The following is an 18,373-nucleotide window of genomic DNA, read 5'->3' as shown; positions in this document are numbered from 1 at the left end:
AGCTGAGTTTGCTGGTTATTTGGGTCTTTGTTTCAAGGGTAACACCTCGGAATCTTCTGATGTGCACAGGGTAATGTGGTCGTGTATCTCCGACCTGGACGGCCCTAAGAGGAAGGGCACTTCCATCCACTTACCCCCTTTTCGTTACTTCTTCCGGCTGATGGGCAACACCATCTTTGGCTGCAAACAGTCAAATATGTTAATACAATTGAATTGTCTATCTTGGCAGGCTACCTGAACATCGAGAGTCGGGTAGCCTGTATTTATAACATTGCTTATTTGATTGCTTCTCACTTCAACACTATAAGTGAGGGCACCTCTCTGGCTACTATAGTATGTGGTGGGCTGGTGACTTGTATAGCCCACCGTCTGGTTCCTGTCTTTCCTCGAGAGGAGGCTCCTCTCAACCCTCATGCACGCTTCATGGACCTTGACTACGTCAAGTCGGTGAAGTGGGTCGATACACGGGTCGGTCGAAGATTGATAATCGAGATATATGATGATAGATTTAGTTTATCAAGTTTGGTTTTGCGGTCTTGAGAGTAAGGGTGTGGCATGTAATGCTTAAGGCTTCAATCATATTGTCGAGGCAGTTGATCCTTCGTGTTATAAAGTTTAGCCGTTTAATTGAAAGTAGGTGTGTATAAGTGTAAAAATAGTTATGTGAGACTTGATCCTATGAGTGGTAGTATATATGTTATTTGTAAACTTGCCTCCCAAACGTCAGGATAAGCGTCCATAGTATACATCGTAACACTACGCCAAATAATAGGTGCAACAACGGTTACATAAGGTGATATACCATTGTAATACAAAACACGTAACCGTTATTATATCGACCGTTGTTAATTTGTGACCACGGTTGTTGAAAAGGCGGAACTGTTATCAAATGTGAATAACAGGTTCAAATTACCGTAACACAATATTAAGAACGGTTCAAATACCATTGTCTATAGTATAGAAACCATGGTAATATTAGTTGTAATTCTCTACGGAAACCTATGACAACGGTTTTACTGAAACAAATCCGATGTAAAATATTAAATATAACAACGGTTTATGCTTATTAAATCGTTTGAAATTTCATGAATTCGCCAACGGTTTTATTTCGTTATCAATATATTTCTTGACCACGGTTTTTTTTAACCGTAAGCGAATTTATAAATATTTTTTTAAAAAAAATTGTTTTAGCAGGTTCCAGCAGCTGCTCAAATGCTAATTTTTCCAGTAGCAGGTTCCGCTGAAATGCTACTGCGAAATAGCGTTTTAGCAGTTGCGCATTGCAAAAATTCAATCCTGCAACATCAGAATATTACACAGATTAAACTATTAAATCCAGCATCAAAATATTATGCACAAGGTGATCAAAACTAAATACACATGGTTCTATATACGCACATACATTATTAGAAGACTATTGACCATCCGTTAATGAAAGAAAATAGGTGGGCCACTTATTTCTCATGTCGGCGATGTCTTCCTTCAAATAGGTTCAGTCTTTGTTGTTGATTGACGGTCGGAACTACAAATTAAAATATACTTAATCCAATTTACGTTTGAAATAGTTATTAAAAAAGACTAACCGGTGACTCTATACCGATATACTTTCGGGTGATAATCTCCCACATGGACCGACAACAGTAAAAGGCACATTGTTTGTTGTCTGGTTGTAGAGGAGACTATTATATAAATCACATACAATTAATCTAAATTAGATCAACCTCTCGCATAAACATAAATTAAATTATAGGAGTAATTATTAAGAATACACTTACTATTATCCGGACAATAGTTGGACATGGTGCTCCAATTGCTCGAGACACACTAATTCATAAATATATACATAATATTATAATTAGCATTTGGCTCAGTAATATTGATGGTACATTAAAAGGAGCCTAGTCTTCAAAGGTCATGTTTTTGTAATTTTTACCAGATTAGGTTGTATGAGGTCAATGCGGTCTTACTCGTTGTGTATCGTTTGTATGATTGCATTTAGTGCTGAATAAAGGAATTAAATATGCAAATAAGGATTGACACGTGAGATTTGGTGACGCGGAAAACCCAATGTGTGAAACGACCGCGGGAAGGGACAGTACCCTTCTAAGTATTGCACTAGCTTCGTTAATAGGAAGATGAGTACAATGGAGACATAATGTAAATCTAGCTAGCACAGTGTATTATGTGTATGAGATCTTGAATACCCTTCTTTGATTTCTCTTCTGGCTATTTATAGGATAAGAACCCTAGATATGTCCTACCTCGGTTATGGAAAGGAATATTATCCTATCACAACTCTTTCCATAACGCGTCGTCTCCCTCCAGTCTCCCAGATCTCCGTGAATTCTCCCTGAAAGCTTTCCAACATAAGATTCTTTTATCAGCGGGCTTCTCCACCATTGCTTGCTTTCTTGGCCCAATTCTTCTAGACGAATTCCTCTTGCCTTTGGGCTTCCTCTGACCGACATACCTACGCGACCTAACTCCCCAAACGGAACAAGATGGGCTTACCTCATACTAGGCTAAGTTGTGGATTTTAGCCCAAACAGGTCATACAATAAAAAATAACATTATAATGTAAGGTTGTAAACTTACTCAATTATCATCTTTACAATTTTCTCATTGGGACTATGCTTGCAAGAGTCAATCTAGTACACTATGCTTTTTGTCAGATTGACTGACATTAGCAGCCAATGCTTGCTATGAATTATTGAAAATTGAACTGTTAGTTCATATACATGCATGTAAGCATGTTAATAAATGAATATAATTTTAGCCCAAACAGTTTGCCCCTAATTCCTTGTGAGTTACGTCTCGAGGAGTCGAATAAGGAATTACGTACACATATTTTTGAAAGGTCTTGCGCCGTGTTTGTAATCCTTCCTACGTACTCATCATTACTCCTATCTCTTTCCTCCCTTATTTCTCGCGCCCTCCATCTCGCTCTTCCTTGATAATCTCAATTCCCCTCCCCCACTTCATTAATTCCAAAAATTAAAAACCCTCTCATCTCCCAAAACCCTTCTCTATTCCTTCGTCGGAGTTCGTCTCCCCTGCGCTACCTTATCTGCCCCTCTCCAGGTACCTTTCTTGCTCATTTTCTTTAACCCTTTTCTTTCTCTCTCCACCATCAATATGTAAAACCCGTCCCTTATCTTCTACCTTTGCCTCCGGCGACCAAAACCCAGATCCCGTTTTTCCTTCTCGCAAAATCCTTGCCCACCCTCACGACTGTGACTCCTGCCTCACCCCCGACGATATTTCTTTAATAAAGGAGCTGCTGGGCCTCGACGATGGGGTTGAAATAACGATCTCTAAACCAGACCAAAAGGTTGACGCTGCTTGGCCGGGACAAGTTTGTTTCTACCTCTACCCATTTAGATACGACCTCCGCTTCCCTTTCGCGAAACTCATGCAAGACTTCCTCCGTACCAACAATTTTTCCATGGCGCAAATCTCTGCCAATATCTGGAGGGTTCTTCTCTATTCTATGACTGCTAGTCAGAATACCAACGGCTCAATCTCCATAAGTGAGCTAGCCCACATGTACCAGATGCGGTCCCTGGGACGAGGCCAATTTTCATTTCGGGGATCTGGTGAGACCCCCTTCCAAGACGTGTCAAAATCCAGGGTCGAGAATTGGTTCGAAGACTTCTTCTAGGTGAGGAAGGCTTCCATTCAGCCACCTGCTGATTACATTTTCGAGGATCTGATTATCACCTCGAGTAAGTAGTTCTCCTGTCGTCTTATTTTTTTCTCTTAATGCTTACCATTTTACTTTTTCCATTCCCGCAGGTTCCTGCTATCTGACTCGTCTGGGTGACCCAGCGGCTGCTCGCAATAAGATAGTCTGCATCTCTGAGTCTGATAGAAAGTTTCCTGACCTGCTCCCTTGTTTCTCACCTGCTTCCTCCTTCAACCCGCAGTAGTCAGCTTACATCATGTCGTCCGGTAAGCCTCTTCGTGCTGTTATTCACGCTATCTTTGCTTGTAATCTTGCTACCTATCTGGTACTTCTGACAACCAATAATTTGGCTGCCTGTAGGTTCAAAAATTTACCCGTTGGAGGCCATCCTCCAGAGTGCTAAAAGAAAAAGATCTGATGCGAGCCCTGACGTAGCTTCTGCCTCTAAGAGGAGTGCTTCTGCTGCTTCATTTTAGTCTCCTCCTGCTTGTCCCAACGCCATGCGTTCTGAAACTTTAGAAATAAGCTTGTTGTCCCATCATCCTCCTACACCACCTGCCAGTCCTTCTACTGCCGCTAGTGGTGGCACCATCACCTACTTCCCAGAGGGCTTTGGAAATATAGATAAGGTGCCGTACTGGCCCGAAATCGACCAAATCCTCTGCCCTCCATTGGTGGAGGCTTTCTTAGAGTTCTCGCTAGAGGAGATGGCAGAGACAATATGCATAATGCCTTCATGGTGAGTATTCTCCCTCTACTACCTGCTCCGATTTTATTTTATGCCAAGTTTGCTGACCCTTTATTCTTCCTGTTGGAAGACCCTCCAGTCAGCTTTATATAATAGGAGAATGATCAACCTGGTCCTGACTACCAGTCGTGCCAGCAATGCCAAGAACCACGAGCTGAAGGGGACTGTTGCAGACTTGGAGCAGCAGCGATCTGATATAAGAGGGCGCGTAGTGGAGCTAAAAGTTGAGCTTTCTGGTGCCAAGAAGAAACTGAAGGAGGGAGCTCATCAATTGGCGTATACCCAGGAGGAGTGCAGTACCTTCTCTGACTCTCTCAAGCGTTATGAGGAAAAGATCAGCGAGCTGATCTCCCTGGCCACCAACATCGTCGCCTATGCCACCTGGCGTGGAAAAATTAGCGGAAGGCCTGCTGCTCTTGAGGAGGCTCCAACCCAGCAGGCCATTGAGGAGGAGGAGAGGCAGCTGGATATGCTTTACCCTACCCCACCTTATTTGAGCGTGCTGATGCCTGTGGTGGGTGAGGTGAACTCTCATGTACTGGCGGAGCAGACGGCTACTATAGGTGCCAACTCATTTCAGGAAGCTAATGTTGCTGAGGGGGCTCAGGAGGCTACTGTTGCTGAGGGCGTGCAAGTTGGTCATGTACCTCAAATGGGAGGTCAGCAGATGGAGGCAGAGAAATGCCTGAAGTGGTGGTCATTAATGTGACCTAAAGTTAAAAGTTTTTTAGTTTCAAACTTTTTGGATGGCGGTCCGACTCTGTGTGGTGCAGAGTTTGTAAAATTGTAAAACATTTTCTTGTTTGTGTTTGTCTGCCGTAGTGGCAGTTTGAACTTGGGGCCGTGCTCTTTAGGCCAATTTTGAAATGCCCCTTGCCCTAGTTTGGCAAGTTTATTATATCTTTTGCGTTTCATTTTACACACTTAATTTAGGAAGTTGCCGTGTCAGCCTGCTAGCTGATTTAGGCTAGTCGTGTTAGCCTAAGGAGGTTGATTTAGACTCAGCTAGCTGTCGTGTCAGTTTGACTGATTTAGGCTTATGCTGCATTATAGGTGGGGTAGTCGTGTCAACCTTCAAGGTTGATTTAGACCAGTCGTGTGAGCCTGAAGAGGCTGATTTAGACTCAGCTAGCTGTTGTGTCAGTCTGACGACTTATTTAGGCGTATCCCGCACTTGACTATTTAACCTTGTTCATGACGCAAGGTGTGTTCATCATATTTAAAGATTAATGGGGCGTACCTTAGGCAAGTTTATCGTCATTCTAGGACCAATGGAACCTTGCAAAATTCTGGTAGCTCAGAGATCCTTGCGCTCCATATGTGTGTGCATGCATACTGGGGCCCTGATTAATTGCGTTGATTGCGAGCTACTTCTAGAGGGTGGTATCAGGGGTAGCTAGATAAGCTTTCAGCTGTCAGCCAAGCTCCCTTTCGTTTGTTCCACTGGCCGGCTGGTGACGGTGCTCCTAATAGAGAAATGTAGGTTAGGCATGTTGAAGTGTTGTGTGCCTTGTCACCGCATGTTTGTAGTTTGACAGTCCTGCTAGTTACCCTTTCAATGTACCATAGATATTAGAACTAAGAGAGACGCATTTAGAGAAGCCTGAAAATAGAAATTTATCAGTGCGATGTGAAGTACCTTATGTTGTGTCATGGGGTTCCATAGCAATTATGGTCCCAGGAAGCTCAAAGACCCTCACAACTCCAATAGTTTTTGAAGTTTGAAAGAAATAATGAAAATAAATTGACACGAAATTGGTAGTATGCCTACTAATGTTTTTTTTTAACAATTTTTTTTTGGCTTTTCTTAACACACTACCCTGTACACTAAATTCTACGTATTATTAAAAGTGATGTCTCTTCAAGTGAAGTATGTTCTATGGTTTGTGTATGATCTGACCGTCCATAGTCATTAATCTCTACGCACCATGGCCAACAACTCCTTCTACGTCGTATGGTCCTTCCTATTTGTAGGCGAATTTGCCTGCCTTACGAATCTTTGTGTTTTGGAACATTTCACTGGGAACCAGGTCTCCTACCTTCAGGAGCCTGACTTTTCATTCTTGTTGTAACTTCTGGCGACTGACTGCTTGTAGGTTGGCAAACGTATATTGGCACTTGTTCGCAACTCATCTACTGTGTCCAGGCTCCTGGCCATCTATGCGTTGTTTTGTTCCCCTGTCATACATCCATACCTGTGAGTAAGAACTATAACTTCTGATGGAATGAGTGCTTCTGCACCAAACACCAGGCTGAAGGGTGCCTGGCCTGTTGCCGTCTTTGGGGTCATTCTGTCTGACCATAACACTATTGGCAATTCATCTTCCCACTTTCCTCCTAACTCCTGTAACCTCCTTCTCAAGTTGTCTATGATAATTTTCTTACTGGATTCAGCTTGCCCGTTAGACATTGGAGTCCTGGGTGCTGATTTTTTTAGAGTGATGTTCCATCTAGCACAATATCCCTTGACATCGTTTGAGATGAATTGTCATCCGTTGTCACATATGATTTCTGATGGGATACCAAACCTACAGATGATATTACGCTTAGTGAAAGAGATGACCTGTTTGTCTTTCACTTTTGTCAATGCTTCCGCTTCTATCCACTTGGAGAAATAATCTGTCATTGCTAGCATCCATATTCTGTTTCCTGTGGCTCTAGGCAGAGGGCCCACTATATCCATCCCCCATGTCATGAATGGCCAAGGAGAAATAATGGGATGTAGGGGCTCTGCCGGCAGATGGATCATTGGCGCTGAGCACTGGCAAGCGTCACACTTGTGGGCATATTCTGTTGAGTTTGCCCTCTTTATTGGCCAAAAGTAACCTTGTCTCAGAGCTTTGTTTGACAGACTCCTGCCCCCTACATTGTTTCCACACTCGTCACTGTGGAGAGCAACCAAAACAGTCTGCGCTTCTTGCTTATCAAGGCATCTTAGGTATGGTCCTGCTGTTGACTGCCTGAAACATATGTCATCAATTAGTATGAATTTTGAGGCTTTTATTTTGAAACCTCTTATCTTCTTCCCGTCATCTGGAAGCTTGCCATGTCGCAACCAATCTAGGTATGTCATCCGCTAGTCCCAGTCATCTGCCTGACCAGCCGGTTGATTATCTCACTGGGCAGCCATCTGACCACTAGCTCTACTGTCTGGCTGTACAAGCGTCTGACTATTTGTAGTTGACTGAACTGCTGCCCCATATTGCTGGTCTTCCAGTTCTCCTATCTTCGCTACCTCCAATTTTCGGATAGAAGGTTCCAGCACGTGAGCGATGGGGATGCTGGACAAGTCGGTTGGCTTGAAGGTTGCCCCAGAGTTGCTAAGGCATCTGCTTCCACGTTCTGATCTCTGGGGATCTGTTTAAGCTTGCAATCTTTGAATTTCTTCTTCAGCTCCTTTGCTACTTTTAAATAGGCGATCATCTTTGAATCCATGGCTATGAATTCATCGTTCACATGGTTAACTATTAACAAAGAGTCACTGAATATTTGTAAGTTCCTGACTCCCAACTCCAGGGCTAGCTGCATTCCTAGCATTAAGGCTTCATATTCTGTTTCATTGTTAGTTGCCTTAAATTCACATCTTACTGCTTGTGCTATTAGATCTCCATGCGGTGATCACAGGATTAGTCCTACACCTGTCCCCCTTTGGTTGGAGGCTCCATCGATGTATATCTGCCAGACTTCTGCTTCCTTGTTTCCTTTTAAGGTTAGAATCTCTTCATCTGCCAGATTTTGGATGGTCGGGCTGAAGTCTGACACAAAGTCTGCCACTGCCTGTGACTTTATTGTTGTTTTTGGATCATATCTGATGTCATATCCGCTAAGGTGTACTAACCATTTCTACATTCTTCCTGACAGCCCAGGCTTCCTCATCACGGATTTTAATGGGTAGTTGTTACAACATGTATGGTGTGGGGCTCAAAGTAAGGGCGCAATTTGTAAGATGCAATTACTAGTGCTAGTACTAATTTTTCAAGAGATGTGTACCTGGTCTCTGCCGGCAGCAGAGATTTACTTACATAATAGACCAGCTTTTGCTCCTTTTACTGCTCTCTGACTAGAACTGCGCTTACTGCTACCTCTATGACATCCAAGTAGAGGAACAATGGTTCTCCCTGTTCTGGTTTTGATAGTAGTGGCGGGGTGCTGAGGTAGTGCTTCAGCTCCTTGAATGACTGCTCGTGGTCTGATGTCCATTCAAACTTCTGGCTCTTCCTTAATATATCGTAGAATAGTCTACACTTGTCTGAAGATATCGAAATGAACCTGCTCAAAGCTGCTACTTTACCAGCTAGCCTCTGCACATCCTTCAGTTTTTCTGGTGACTCCAGTTGTAATACGGCCTTAATCTGTTTGGTGATGGCTTCTATTCCTCTTTGAGTGACAATATAACCTAAGAATTTGTCGGAGGAAACTCCAATGGTGCATTTGAACGGATTTAGCTTCATTTTGTACTCTTTGAGGGTGCTGAATGTTTCTGCTAGATGTCGCTTGTGATCCGCAGCTTTCTTTGATTTTACAACCATATCATCAATATATACCTCCATGGTCCTTTCTATTTGCTCTGTGAACATACGGTTGACTAGCCTTTGATACGAGGATCCTGCGTTTTAAGGCCGAAGGGCATGACGTTGTAGCAATATATTCCTCTTTCAGACATGAATGATGTCTTCTCCTGATCTGCTGGATCCATCTTGATTTGGTTGTAACCACTCCATGCGTCCAGGAATGTTAGCATCCCGTGTCCATCTGTTGCATCCACCATTGTGTCAATGTGTTGTAGTGGGAAAGGATCTTTGGGACATGCCTTGTTAAGGTCGGTGAAGTCTACGCATACTCTCCACTTTCCATTCATCTTAGGTACTTCCACCACATTTGACAACCATTCTCGGTACTTCACCTCTCTTATCTTAACTGTTGCTAGCAGGCTATCTACCTCCTGGTTGATCAGTTTATTTCTCTCAGCTGCAAACTTCCTTCGTCTCTGTTGGATAGCTTTGCTTCCCGGGTCCACGCTAAGTTTACGTGTTATGATAGACGGATCTATCCTATCATGTTGTCTGAGGACCATGCGAAAAAATCCATATTGGCTTGCAGGAATTTGACTAGATGTTGTCTGAGGTCTCCTGTGCATCCTGCCCCTATAAGCACGATCCTCTCAGGGTGCAGTTTGTCCAGGTTGATCTGATCTAGTTCTTCGCCTGAAGGTTCAACGTATTCGTCCTGGACAGGTTGCTTCTGTAATTGTTATGTTGGGGGCTGGCTGTACACTTCAACGCTTTCTTGTAGCAACCTCTAGCTTCCTCATGGTCTCCTCATACTGTTTCTAATCCCCATGGTGTGGGGAACTTTATGCATTGGTGATACGTTGAGGGAACTGTTTTCATTAGGTGCAGCCATGGTCTTCCAAAGATAACGTTGTAGGTAGGGGGTCCATCAATGACCTTGTACCTTACCTGCTTGTTGACTCCTCCCACGTAGGTTGGGATTACTATATCTCCCAACGAGCTGGTTGTCTCCTCATTGAAGCCTACCAGAGGAATATCTTCTTCTGCAAATCCTTCGCGCTGAATCCCATGTTTTTGATGGTTTTCAGCATGATCAAGTTGACCGAGCTACCCGTGTCTACCAGGGCCTTTCTGACTGTGTAGTTGGCCATCAATAGAGTTATGATGAGTGTGTCGTGATGCTCTTGCTCGTCACATATGTCTCTTTCGTAAAAAGCTACCGCAGGTAGATCACTATGAGAAACTCTGCAAGAGGTTTCTGGTCTATCTCCTTTGGTCTCAGTATCATGTCTTTTGGCCGCTGAGTATGTTAATCCACTTATGTCTGAGCCACCTGTTATCACGTTTATTATCTTGGTGCATTTAGGTTGAGTTGCATGTTTTGTGGAGCCTACCCTATCCTGCTGCCTGCCCCCCACATGATAATAGGTGGCTCAGGTCCCCCTGCTCATACAGGCGTCGGATCTCCTTGCGTAATGTGTAGCAATCTTCTGTGTTATGCCTTATATCACGATGGAACTCACATTTCCTCTTGCTGTCTTTTTCGCGATGCCTGCTCTTCTACTGGTGGCTTAGGCCGTCTTACCTTGTCTCCCATCTCCTTTAGTGCTTTCAAGATTCCTCCGACGTTGGTTGTGAATCAAAACTCTGCCAGTGTAGGGAGCTGCTGATTTTTCTCTCTTTTGTCTACTCTGTTGACTCCCCTTCCATATGGCCTGTACATGTCATCCTTCTTGCTAGTGGGTTGCTTTCTGCTTGATTTATCTATAGTCGATGTGCTGAATATGCTTGGCATGCTCGACATGCTGGCACTAGCTAAGATGTCTTCTTCCAACCTGATTGTGGCTACTGCTTTCTCTTGTACTGCTTCAAAATTATGACAAGGGTTCATAGTCAGCTGTTTGTATAGGCCGGATTCGTGATGTAGACCTCTTCTAAAGGTTTCTACTACCGTCGACACGTCACACTCTCGTACTTCCGCCTTCTCATTATTGAATCTGGTGTTGTACTCTCCGATGGTCTCTCCCGATCCCTGAACAATTCTATACAAGTCTCATGCATGCTGTTGTGCCTTCCAGCTGCTTGCAAATTGCTGAGTGAATACGTTTACCAAGTCGGCAAACGTTGATATCGACCTGTTAGGCAAGCCTACGAACCACCGAAGTGCTGGCCCTGTTAACGTGGATCTGAACCACTTACACATACAAGCTTCTTTTACCTGTCCTACTGCCGTCACTGTCATCATTTTCTGCTTGTATTGGCTCATGTGGTCAAAAGGTCTGTAGTGCCATCGAAGAGAGGCATGTTTGGATTTGTGAATCCCTTTGGCATGGCAATAACGGATATGGCATCCACGAATGGTGAGTCAGCATAAGTTTCAGGTGCCGCCTTTTCGAGCGGAGGTGGCAATCTTGGGACCCTACTCAACATCTTCCTCAGCTTCAGGTATTGATGGCTGGTAAGGCTTCTGGAGTCTTGGTTTCGTCTGTCTACTACCTGATGACTTGGAGTGCTATATGATGACAGTGGTGATTAGCGGATCCCTTTAGGTCACACCTATAGGATGACGCCCAAAAATCCCCTATTTACTAAATGAATAGGCGAAACTCCATATTTTCCCGCCTAAAACATGTTTCCTAGAATAGGGTTTTTTATTTTTAGCATATACTATAGGTATTTACATAACGGGTTATAAATGGGCATAATCTTTTAGATTTGAATATTTATAACATTCAATATTTCACATTCTACATAAATTTATCTCCGGTCTTTGTATGATAAAGAAATTATTTATTTTTTTCTTAAGAACTTTATTAAAACTCATTGATTATTTATGATAAAAAGTTGCCGCTAAAAAAATACTCCCTCCATTCAACTTCACTTTACATGTATTCCATTTCCGTCCATTCAACTCCACTTTACAGGTTTCCTTATTTGGCTAAAAAAATGACAATTATATCCTTATTGAAAATCTTTATTTACAAAAAATGCCACCTATACCCCACACTAACCCACCATAAAACCCCACCTTTATGTTTTTTTTAATATTTTTAACCTCTTCTTTCTCTTTTCCCATGTACTTTTAATACTTTTTTTAATCCGCTCCTTAATATCCGTGTAAAAACCAATGTTGCAAAGTGGAGTTGAATGGAGGGAGTATGTTATTAGTAAATATTTATAAAGTAACGTTATTAATTTCTCGGCAGTTTTTTTTTTAAAGCAAAACACTCATTTCATGACTTCTTACAATTTAATTTTTTATTTTTCAAATCAAAATACAATGATGAGAAATATGAAAAATAGATAAATTGTCAATTTAAATTTCACAAATAATACACTAAAAAATAAAACTCTATAAATACCGTGCATACATTGCACGGGGTCTATACTAGTAATGAATTAATTGTTTGTATGAGATACGAGATAATTAATTCCTTGTATTATTTGACTTTTAATTAGTCTCGTGAATGTATTATTTTATGACGGGCTACAAACTCGGGACGAGGGGATCTATTATTTAATTATGTGATAATTAATTAATAAATATAAATTAAAAGTTATAAATTACTTTTTAATTAATTAATTTTATGTGATATGTGTATAAGTTATGAAGTGAAGATTATTAGCTGTTTGAAATTTACAAGAGATTGTAAAATAGCTAAATAGGGTTATATTGACACATTTTATGTTGATAAAATGGTCTTATGATTACTTAATAGTTAGGTAGTCATTAGTAGTTAATTTGTATTATTTAAGTGTTAAATAATTAAATTAATATTTAATTATGTAAGATAATTAAATATAAGACTTATAAGCATTTGTGGGGTAAATGTCGAAAACCGAAATGGACCCAAAATGGTCCAGATGCACTGGTTCTTTAAGGACTTACATGTGTCCTTTATGTGGCATTTCCACTCACCTTTGTCACCACAATTTTCCTATATATCCCCATGTTATTCCACCATTTATGAAGTTGGAAAAAAATTTGAAGAAAAGTTTGGTCTTTATAGCTTGTATTAGCCACTTTAAGACCATATTTTTCTTCTTATTTTTATTCATCTTTTACATAAAAAAATACGTATAAAAATAAACTAATAATATTATCAAAGTAATAATATTAATTAGTACATCAAATTCACATAATACAAGGATATCACTACTATTATCTAGTTAGTAATTTTAGTAGTCTTTTAGGATAATCTTGGGTGCCACCAAAAGAGATTACCTAAGTTGGTAATTTGGGTTTTGGAGGATCATCCACTATATATTAGCTCAAGAGCAACATCTAGGAAGGAGTCCTTGTGTTGTGCCCATATATTTCCACCATCAATGTAAGGAAATTTATCTTAAGATGGTTTTATACAATATTTATGTTGTTTATCTTTGCATGCATGTAGATTTAGACCACTTCATAAAATTAGTTAGTAATTTTGACATTGCGAGATGAGTCTAATATGGTTTAAATAGCAAACAAGTGGTATCACAGCATTGTTAGATACATGCATGTAGTCTTAAGACGATTTTAGTAATTTATGATATAAATTAATAAGATTTGATATTATGTTGTTAAAATTAGTTTTATCACATAATATGGTCTTGCACGTAAATAATCTTGTCTTAGAATGATATGGGACGAAAATTTGATTTTTATTATATTTAATCACTTTTTATGACTTAAAATGGCATAAAATTGAGTAAAAATGCACTAAAATTAATTAAGAGTTAATTAAATTATGTTACAAGTTAATTTTATGCATATTTATTTAGAAATAACCAATTAATGCTTTATTTATGATAAAAATAGAAACTATAAATTAATGTGATTAATTTTGGTAGTTTATTGATTTTTATTTGATAAAAATTGGTAAATAATGGTTATTTTACAAATAAATATTAATTTAATTTTTGGTCTCTAAATATTTGGATTTTTAGCTCCTAGAAATTATTCCAAAATGAAAAATAATTTATTTCAAGTCTATTCAATTTTTATGATTTGATTTAGAATTAAATCCTAAATATTATCGTTTTACGAGAAAATTGTGAAATTGTTTTAATTAAAATTCAAAACCAAAATTTTTACATGCATGTCATTTTGGTGAAATACCAGAATGTAAAAAATCTTTAAATAAATATTTTAATTAAATGGAATGTTTTTCATAATAATTGTGAATTATTATGTCTTTTTGTTATAATTTATCTTTTTATCCCATATAAATTCAAGATAGTTAGTGAGAATCTTAAAAGTGTTTTAAGAATTTATTATGGAATTTTAATGGTAAAAATTACGTCAAAGGAAGCTCAAATGATCGTTGTTGGTAAGTTAGACGATTTGGCATGTCATTTTACATTATTGCATTTTTTTATTCATATAGATGAATATTTTATTTTTTTAGTATTACAATTATGTAATTTTTCCTAATATGGCCATAAGTAGAAGTTGGCATTTCCCGTAATGTAAGGGAATATCGACTTGTTTTGTAATTAATTGCGATTTCGCATCGCCCAATTTGTAATTATTTAATAGTTTTTATTTTAATTTTATTACAAATTGTACGTATAATAGGAAATTGTTATGTAATTTAATTATTAGTAGTTAAATGAAGCATCTAAAGACGAAGTTTTCATAAAGACGGTATTTTCGGAAAGGCGTTCCGAAATCCTAAAAAGGAGGCCATTTTTATGAAGATTTAAAAGACAAAGGAGTTGGTTTCCAAAGTGTAATAGTTTTAGTTAATTAGATTAACTAGGTGGCCAAATTAGGATTTGTTGTCTTATTTTTATGCATTCAAGCCAAATCGTCACTACAAGTTTTATTTTGTTGTTATCGATTTAATTGTCTAGCATTAACCAATTTTGTTCACTTAAAAGTTATAGACAATTAAATTTATAAGATCTCTCACCTTTGTTTGAAAATTGAGATTACCCTTATCAAATAATAGCACCAATGAATCCCTTCTTCATTAGAGGTAGGTTCGGATCACCGAGTTACACTCCTTTTACGTTGAGTAAGTATGGTAATAAAAGTTATTACGCGTTAAAATTGGTTGGACTCAACAAGATAATTATGGGTTGAATCGGTCAACCGTGCCCATAAGTATTTATAGGGCTAAAAGATATATTTTAAGAAAATCCGTCGACTAAGCATTCTAGTAGTAGAATCAGTCAAAATTGTTGACTCACCAAATTTATATAAATAAGGGTTGAATTGGTCCACCGAGCCCGTGTTTATATAAAATTTGACCTTGGAATCATTTATATAATTCAGTGGGATCATTATATAAATGAGAACTTGTTAAAATGGTTTCACAAGTTAAAATACTTAGACGATAAATAATAATCTTTCCTTTCATTTCCTTTGTAGTAATCACGATGTCTTCTAATAGGCAAATCGTCACTATAGCTAAAGATTCATGGCTTCGTTTTTTCATGGACAAATATGTAATAAAACCGATGGTAGAAATTTTAAAGATTGGGAGGAACAACTTCGATTAGCTGCCGCAGGTGATGGCAAATTAAGCTATCTTGTCGATCCCTCTCCCCCTTTACCTAGTACTAGGGCCACTGCCGATGTAAGGGAGGCTTTTAATAATTATCCAAAGGAATCTGCTGCAATAAAAAATGTTTTGATTTTTTGAATGGATCCTGCTTTACAAAGGCAATGTGTCAAGTTTCGCAATGCACAAGAAGTAATCTCGAGGCTTTCTACTATGTGTTCTCAAGCCCTGAAAATAATTTAGTATTGACACCGCAGTTCGTTTCTTTGAGGCCAACCTCAAAGATGGTCAACATGTGAGTTGACACCTACTTAGAATGATTGAGTACGTAGAAACTCTAAAGGGGTTAGGATGTAAGATTCCCAACGAGCTTGTGGTGGACCAAGTGCTCCACTCTCTCTCTCTCTCTCACGTCAAAGGATTTACCCAATTTAGGGTAAATTATAGTATGACGAACATGAGAAAAATTTTACATGAGCTCCATTCTCTACTTGTGCAAGCAGAGAAGGACTTGCGATAAACGTGAAGGGGAAGAAGCAGTTTAAGAGGAACGCATGTAAGAAGCCCGTACAGGTAGATGGCAAAGGTAAAGCAATTGCGAGTTGCTCTACCAAGCCTAAGCCTAAGAAGAGTAATTCTCTTAAAGATACTTGTAATTATTGTAATAACAAGGGACATTGGAGGCGTAATTGCACAAAATTCTTGGATAACATTAAATTTGGCATTGTGAAGCCAACATGTAATTTGTCAACCAAATCTTTTATAATAGACATAAATTATGCTTCAAATACAACCTGGGTATTAGATACTAGTTGTGGTTCTCACTTGTGGAATCATTTGCCGGGCCTAAAAATCATATGAAAGCTAAACAAGGGTAATGTTGATCTTCGAATGGGAAACGGATCTAAAGTAGATGTCGTCTCAGTAGGAACCTATGCAATTAATTTAGCTTCAGGATTGCAGTTGTTTCTTAATAATTGTTATTTTGTGCCGACGTTGTCTAGGAATATAATATCAGTATTTGTGTTAGACACATAAGGTTTTTCTTTTCTTATAAAAGACAAGTGTAGTACTTTTTCCCTTAATGGGATTGTATATAGCCAAACTATTTCAATAAATAGTATTTTTATTCTAGACACTTGCAACGATGTTTATCATTTAGATAATAAAAGACTCAAAACAGGTGATCCCGTTTAATCTTATTTATGGCATTGACGATTAGGACACTTTAACGAGAAACGCATTAAAAGACTAGTGTCGACTGGTATAATTAAACCTTTTGATTTCGAATCATTTGGTACATGCGAATCTTGACTTCTTGGCAAGATGTCTCGTGCACCTTTTATAGGAAAAGGATCTCGAGCTAGTAAGTTGTTGGGTTTAATACATACCGATGTGTGTGGTCCAATGACAGTTACTGCTAGAGGTAATTATGACGATTTAATTACTTTTACCTATGACATGAGTAGATATGGGTATATCTACTTAATGAGGTATAAAAGTGAAGCTTTTGACAAGTTCAAAGAATTTCAGAATGAATTACTAAACCAATTAAATAAGAATATTAAAACATTATGATCAGATCGTGGCGGGGAGTATTTAAGCAATGGCTTTAGAGATCACCTTAAAGACTGCGGTATTGTATCTCAGTTAACTCCTCCTGCCACACCTCAATTGAATGGTGTAGCTGAAAGGAGGAATCGCACTTTATTAGATATGGTCCGATCAATGATGAGTCAAAGTGAGTTTTTTTTTTTGATAAAATGTAAGCTTTCCATTAAATCAAAAGAGAACGTGACCATACATCGTGTTAGGATGACCCAAAAAAAATTGGGCCAAACAAAACACGCAACAACAAAACAGGTGGAACATGAAAGCCCAAAGCTCACTTACAACCACTGACAACAAACAAGTCTTACCCTATTTCCGACAAACAAAAAGTCTTACCCAATTTCTTTTTAGCAACAAAACCAGGAGAGATAGAGAGACAGCAGCGCCACCTTCACACTCCACACAAACCATAGATCCACTGATCCCGCGGCTTCTTCCTCCTCGTCACAATTTTGGCTATCCAAATCTTCATCTCTTTGATGATTCCAGTAGCCATTGTTTCTGGTCTGACAACCGTAGCCTCATGTTTGCTGCGATTCCTCTGGTGCCAAATGGAATACATCATAGCATTGATGATTGCATTGATGATGTCCTTCCTATCCCGAGATCCAGTGATGTTACTCCGCCACACCGTCATATCGTCTCGAGGTAAGCTAATACCCATCCATTGCTCAATTCTACTACTGATTCTTTGACTATATTCACAGGAGAAGAAAAGATGATCCAAGGAATCGTTCCCATCTCCACAAATAAGGCAGGTAGTATCAATATCCAACCCAAAACTTTTCAGTTTTTCATGAGTGTTCAAACCTTTGTGGAAATAGATCCATGCTAGCAGACTGTGTTTAGGAAGAGTCATTTGATTCCAGACTAGTGATGACCACGGAACTTGGTCATTTTTATGTCGAAGATATTCGTATCCCTTGGCAATAGTGTAAGTTTTACCAGGGATGTTATCCCATTGCTTTTGTAAATAGGGGACAATAAGAAGATCCCTCACTTTACAAATTTTCCTCCAGTACCAGCTAGTGTCAAAGTGAGTTACCTAAGTCATATTTCGGTTTTGCCATTTTATCTACTATACGCTCACTTAATCAAAGTCCCACTAAAGCAACTGACAAAACTCCATATGAGATATGGAAAGGGAAAGTCCCGAATTTGTAATACATGAAAGTATGGGGTTGTGATGCTTATGTCAAGAGCAAGTCAGACGATATGCTTGCACCTCGTCCTGAAAAATTTATTTTTGTAGGCTACTCTAAGGAAACTTGTGGATATTACTTGTACAATAGTAATGAGAACAAAGTGTTTGTGGCTCATGAAG

At 39.2% G+C, this 18,373-nt stretch overlaps 1 protein-coding gene across 1 annotated transcript; it reads right to left on the bottom strand.

The window, feature by feature from the left end:
* Positions 1-6,591: 6,591 nt before the first annotated feature.
* LOC141595526 (uncharacterized) lies at positions 6,592-8,884 on the bottom strand. Its single transcript, XM_074415491.1, has 5 exons — positions 8,484-8,884; positions 8,056-8,241; positions 7,553-7,762; positions 7,260-7,393; positions 6,592-6,857 (listed from the first exon to the last, which is right to left on the bottom strand). The coding sequence occupies exons 1-5, from the start codon at positions 8,882-8,884 to the stop codon at positions 6,592-6,594; spliced, it is 1,197 nt and encodes a 398-aa protein (XP_074271592.1).
* Positions 8,885-18,373: the final 9,489 nt, after the last annotated feature.

The sequence above is a fragment of the Silene latifolia genome, chromosome 8 (genome assembly GCF_048544455.1).
Source record: "Silene latifolia isolate original U9 population chromosome 8, ASM4854445v1, whole genome shotgun sequence".
NCBI lineage: Eukaryota > Viridiplantae > Streptophyta > Magnoliopsida > Caryophyllales > Caryophyllaceae > Silene > Silene latifolia.
This window is presented reverse-complemented; position numbering and strand designations above follow the sequence as displayed.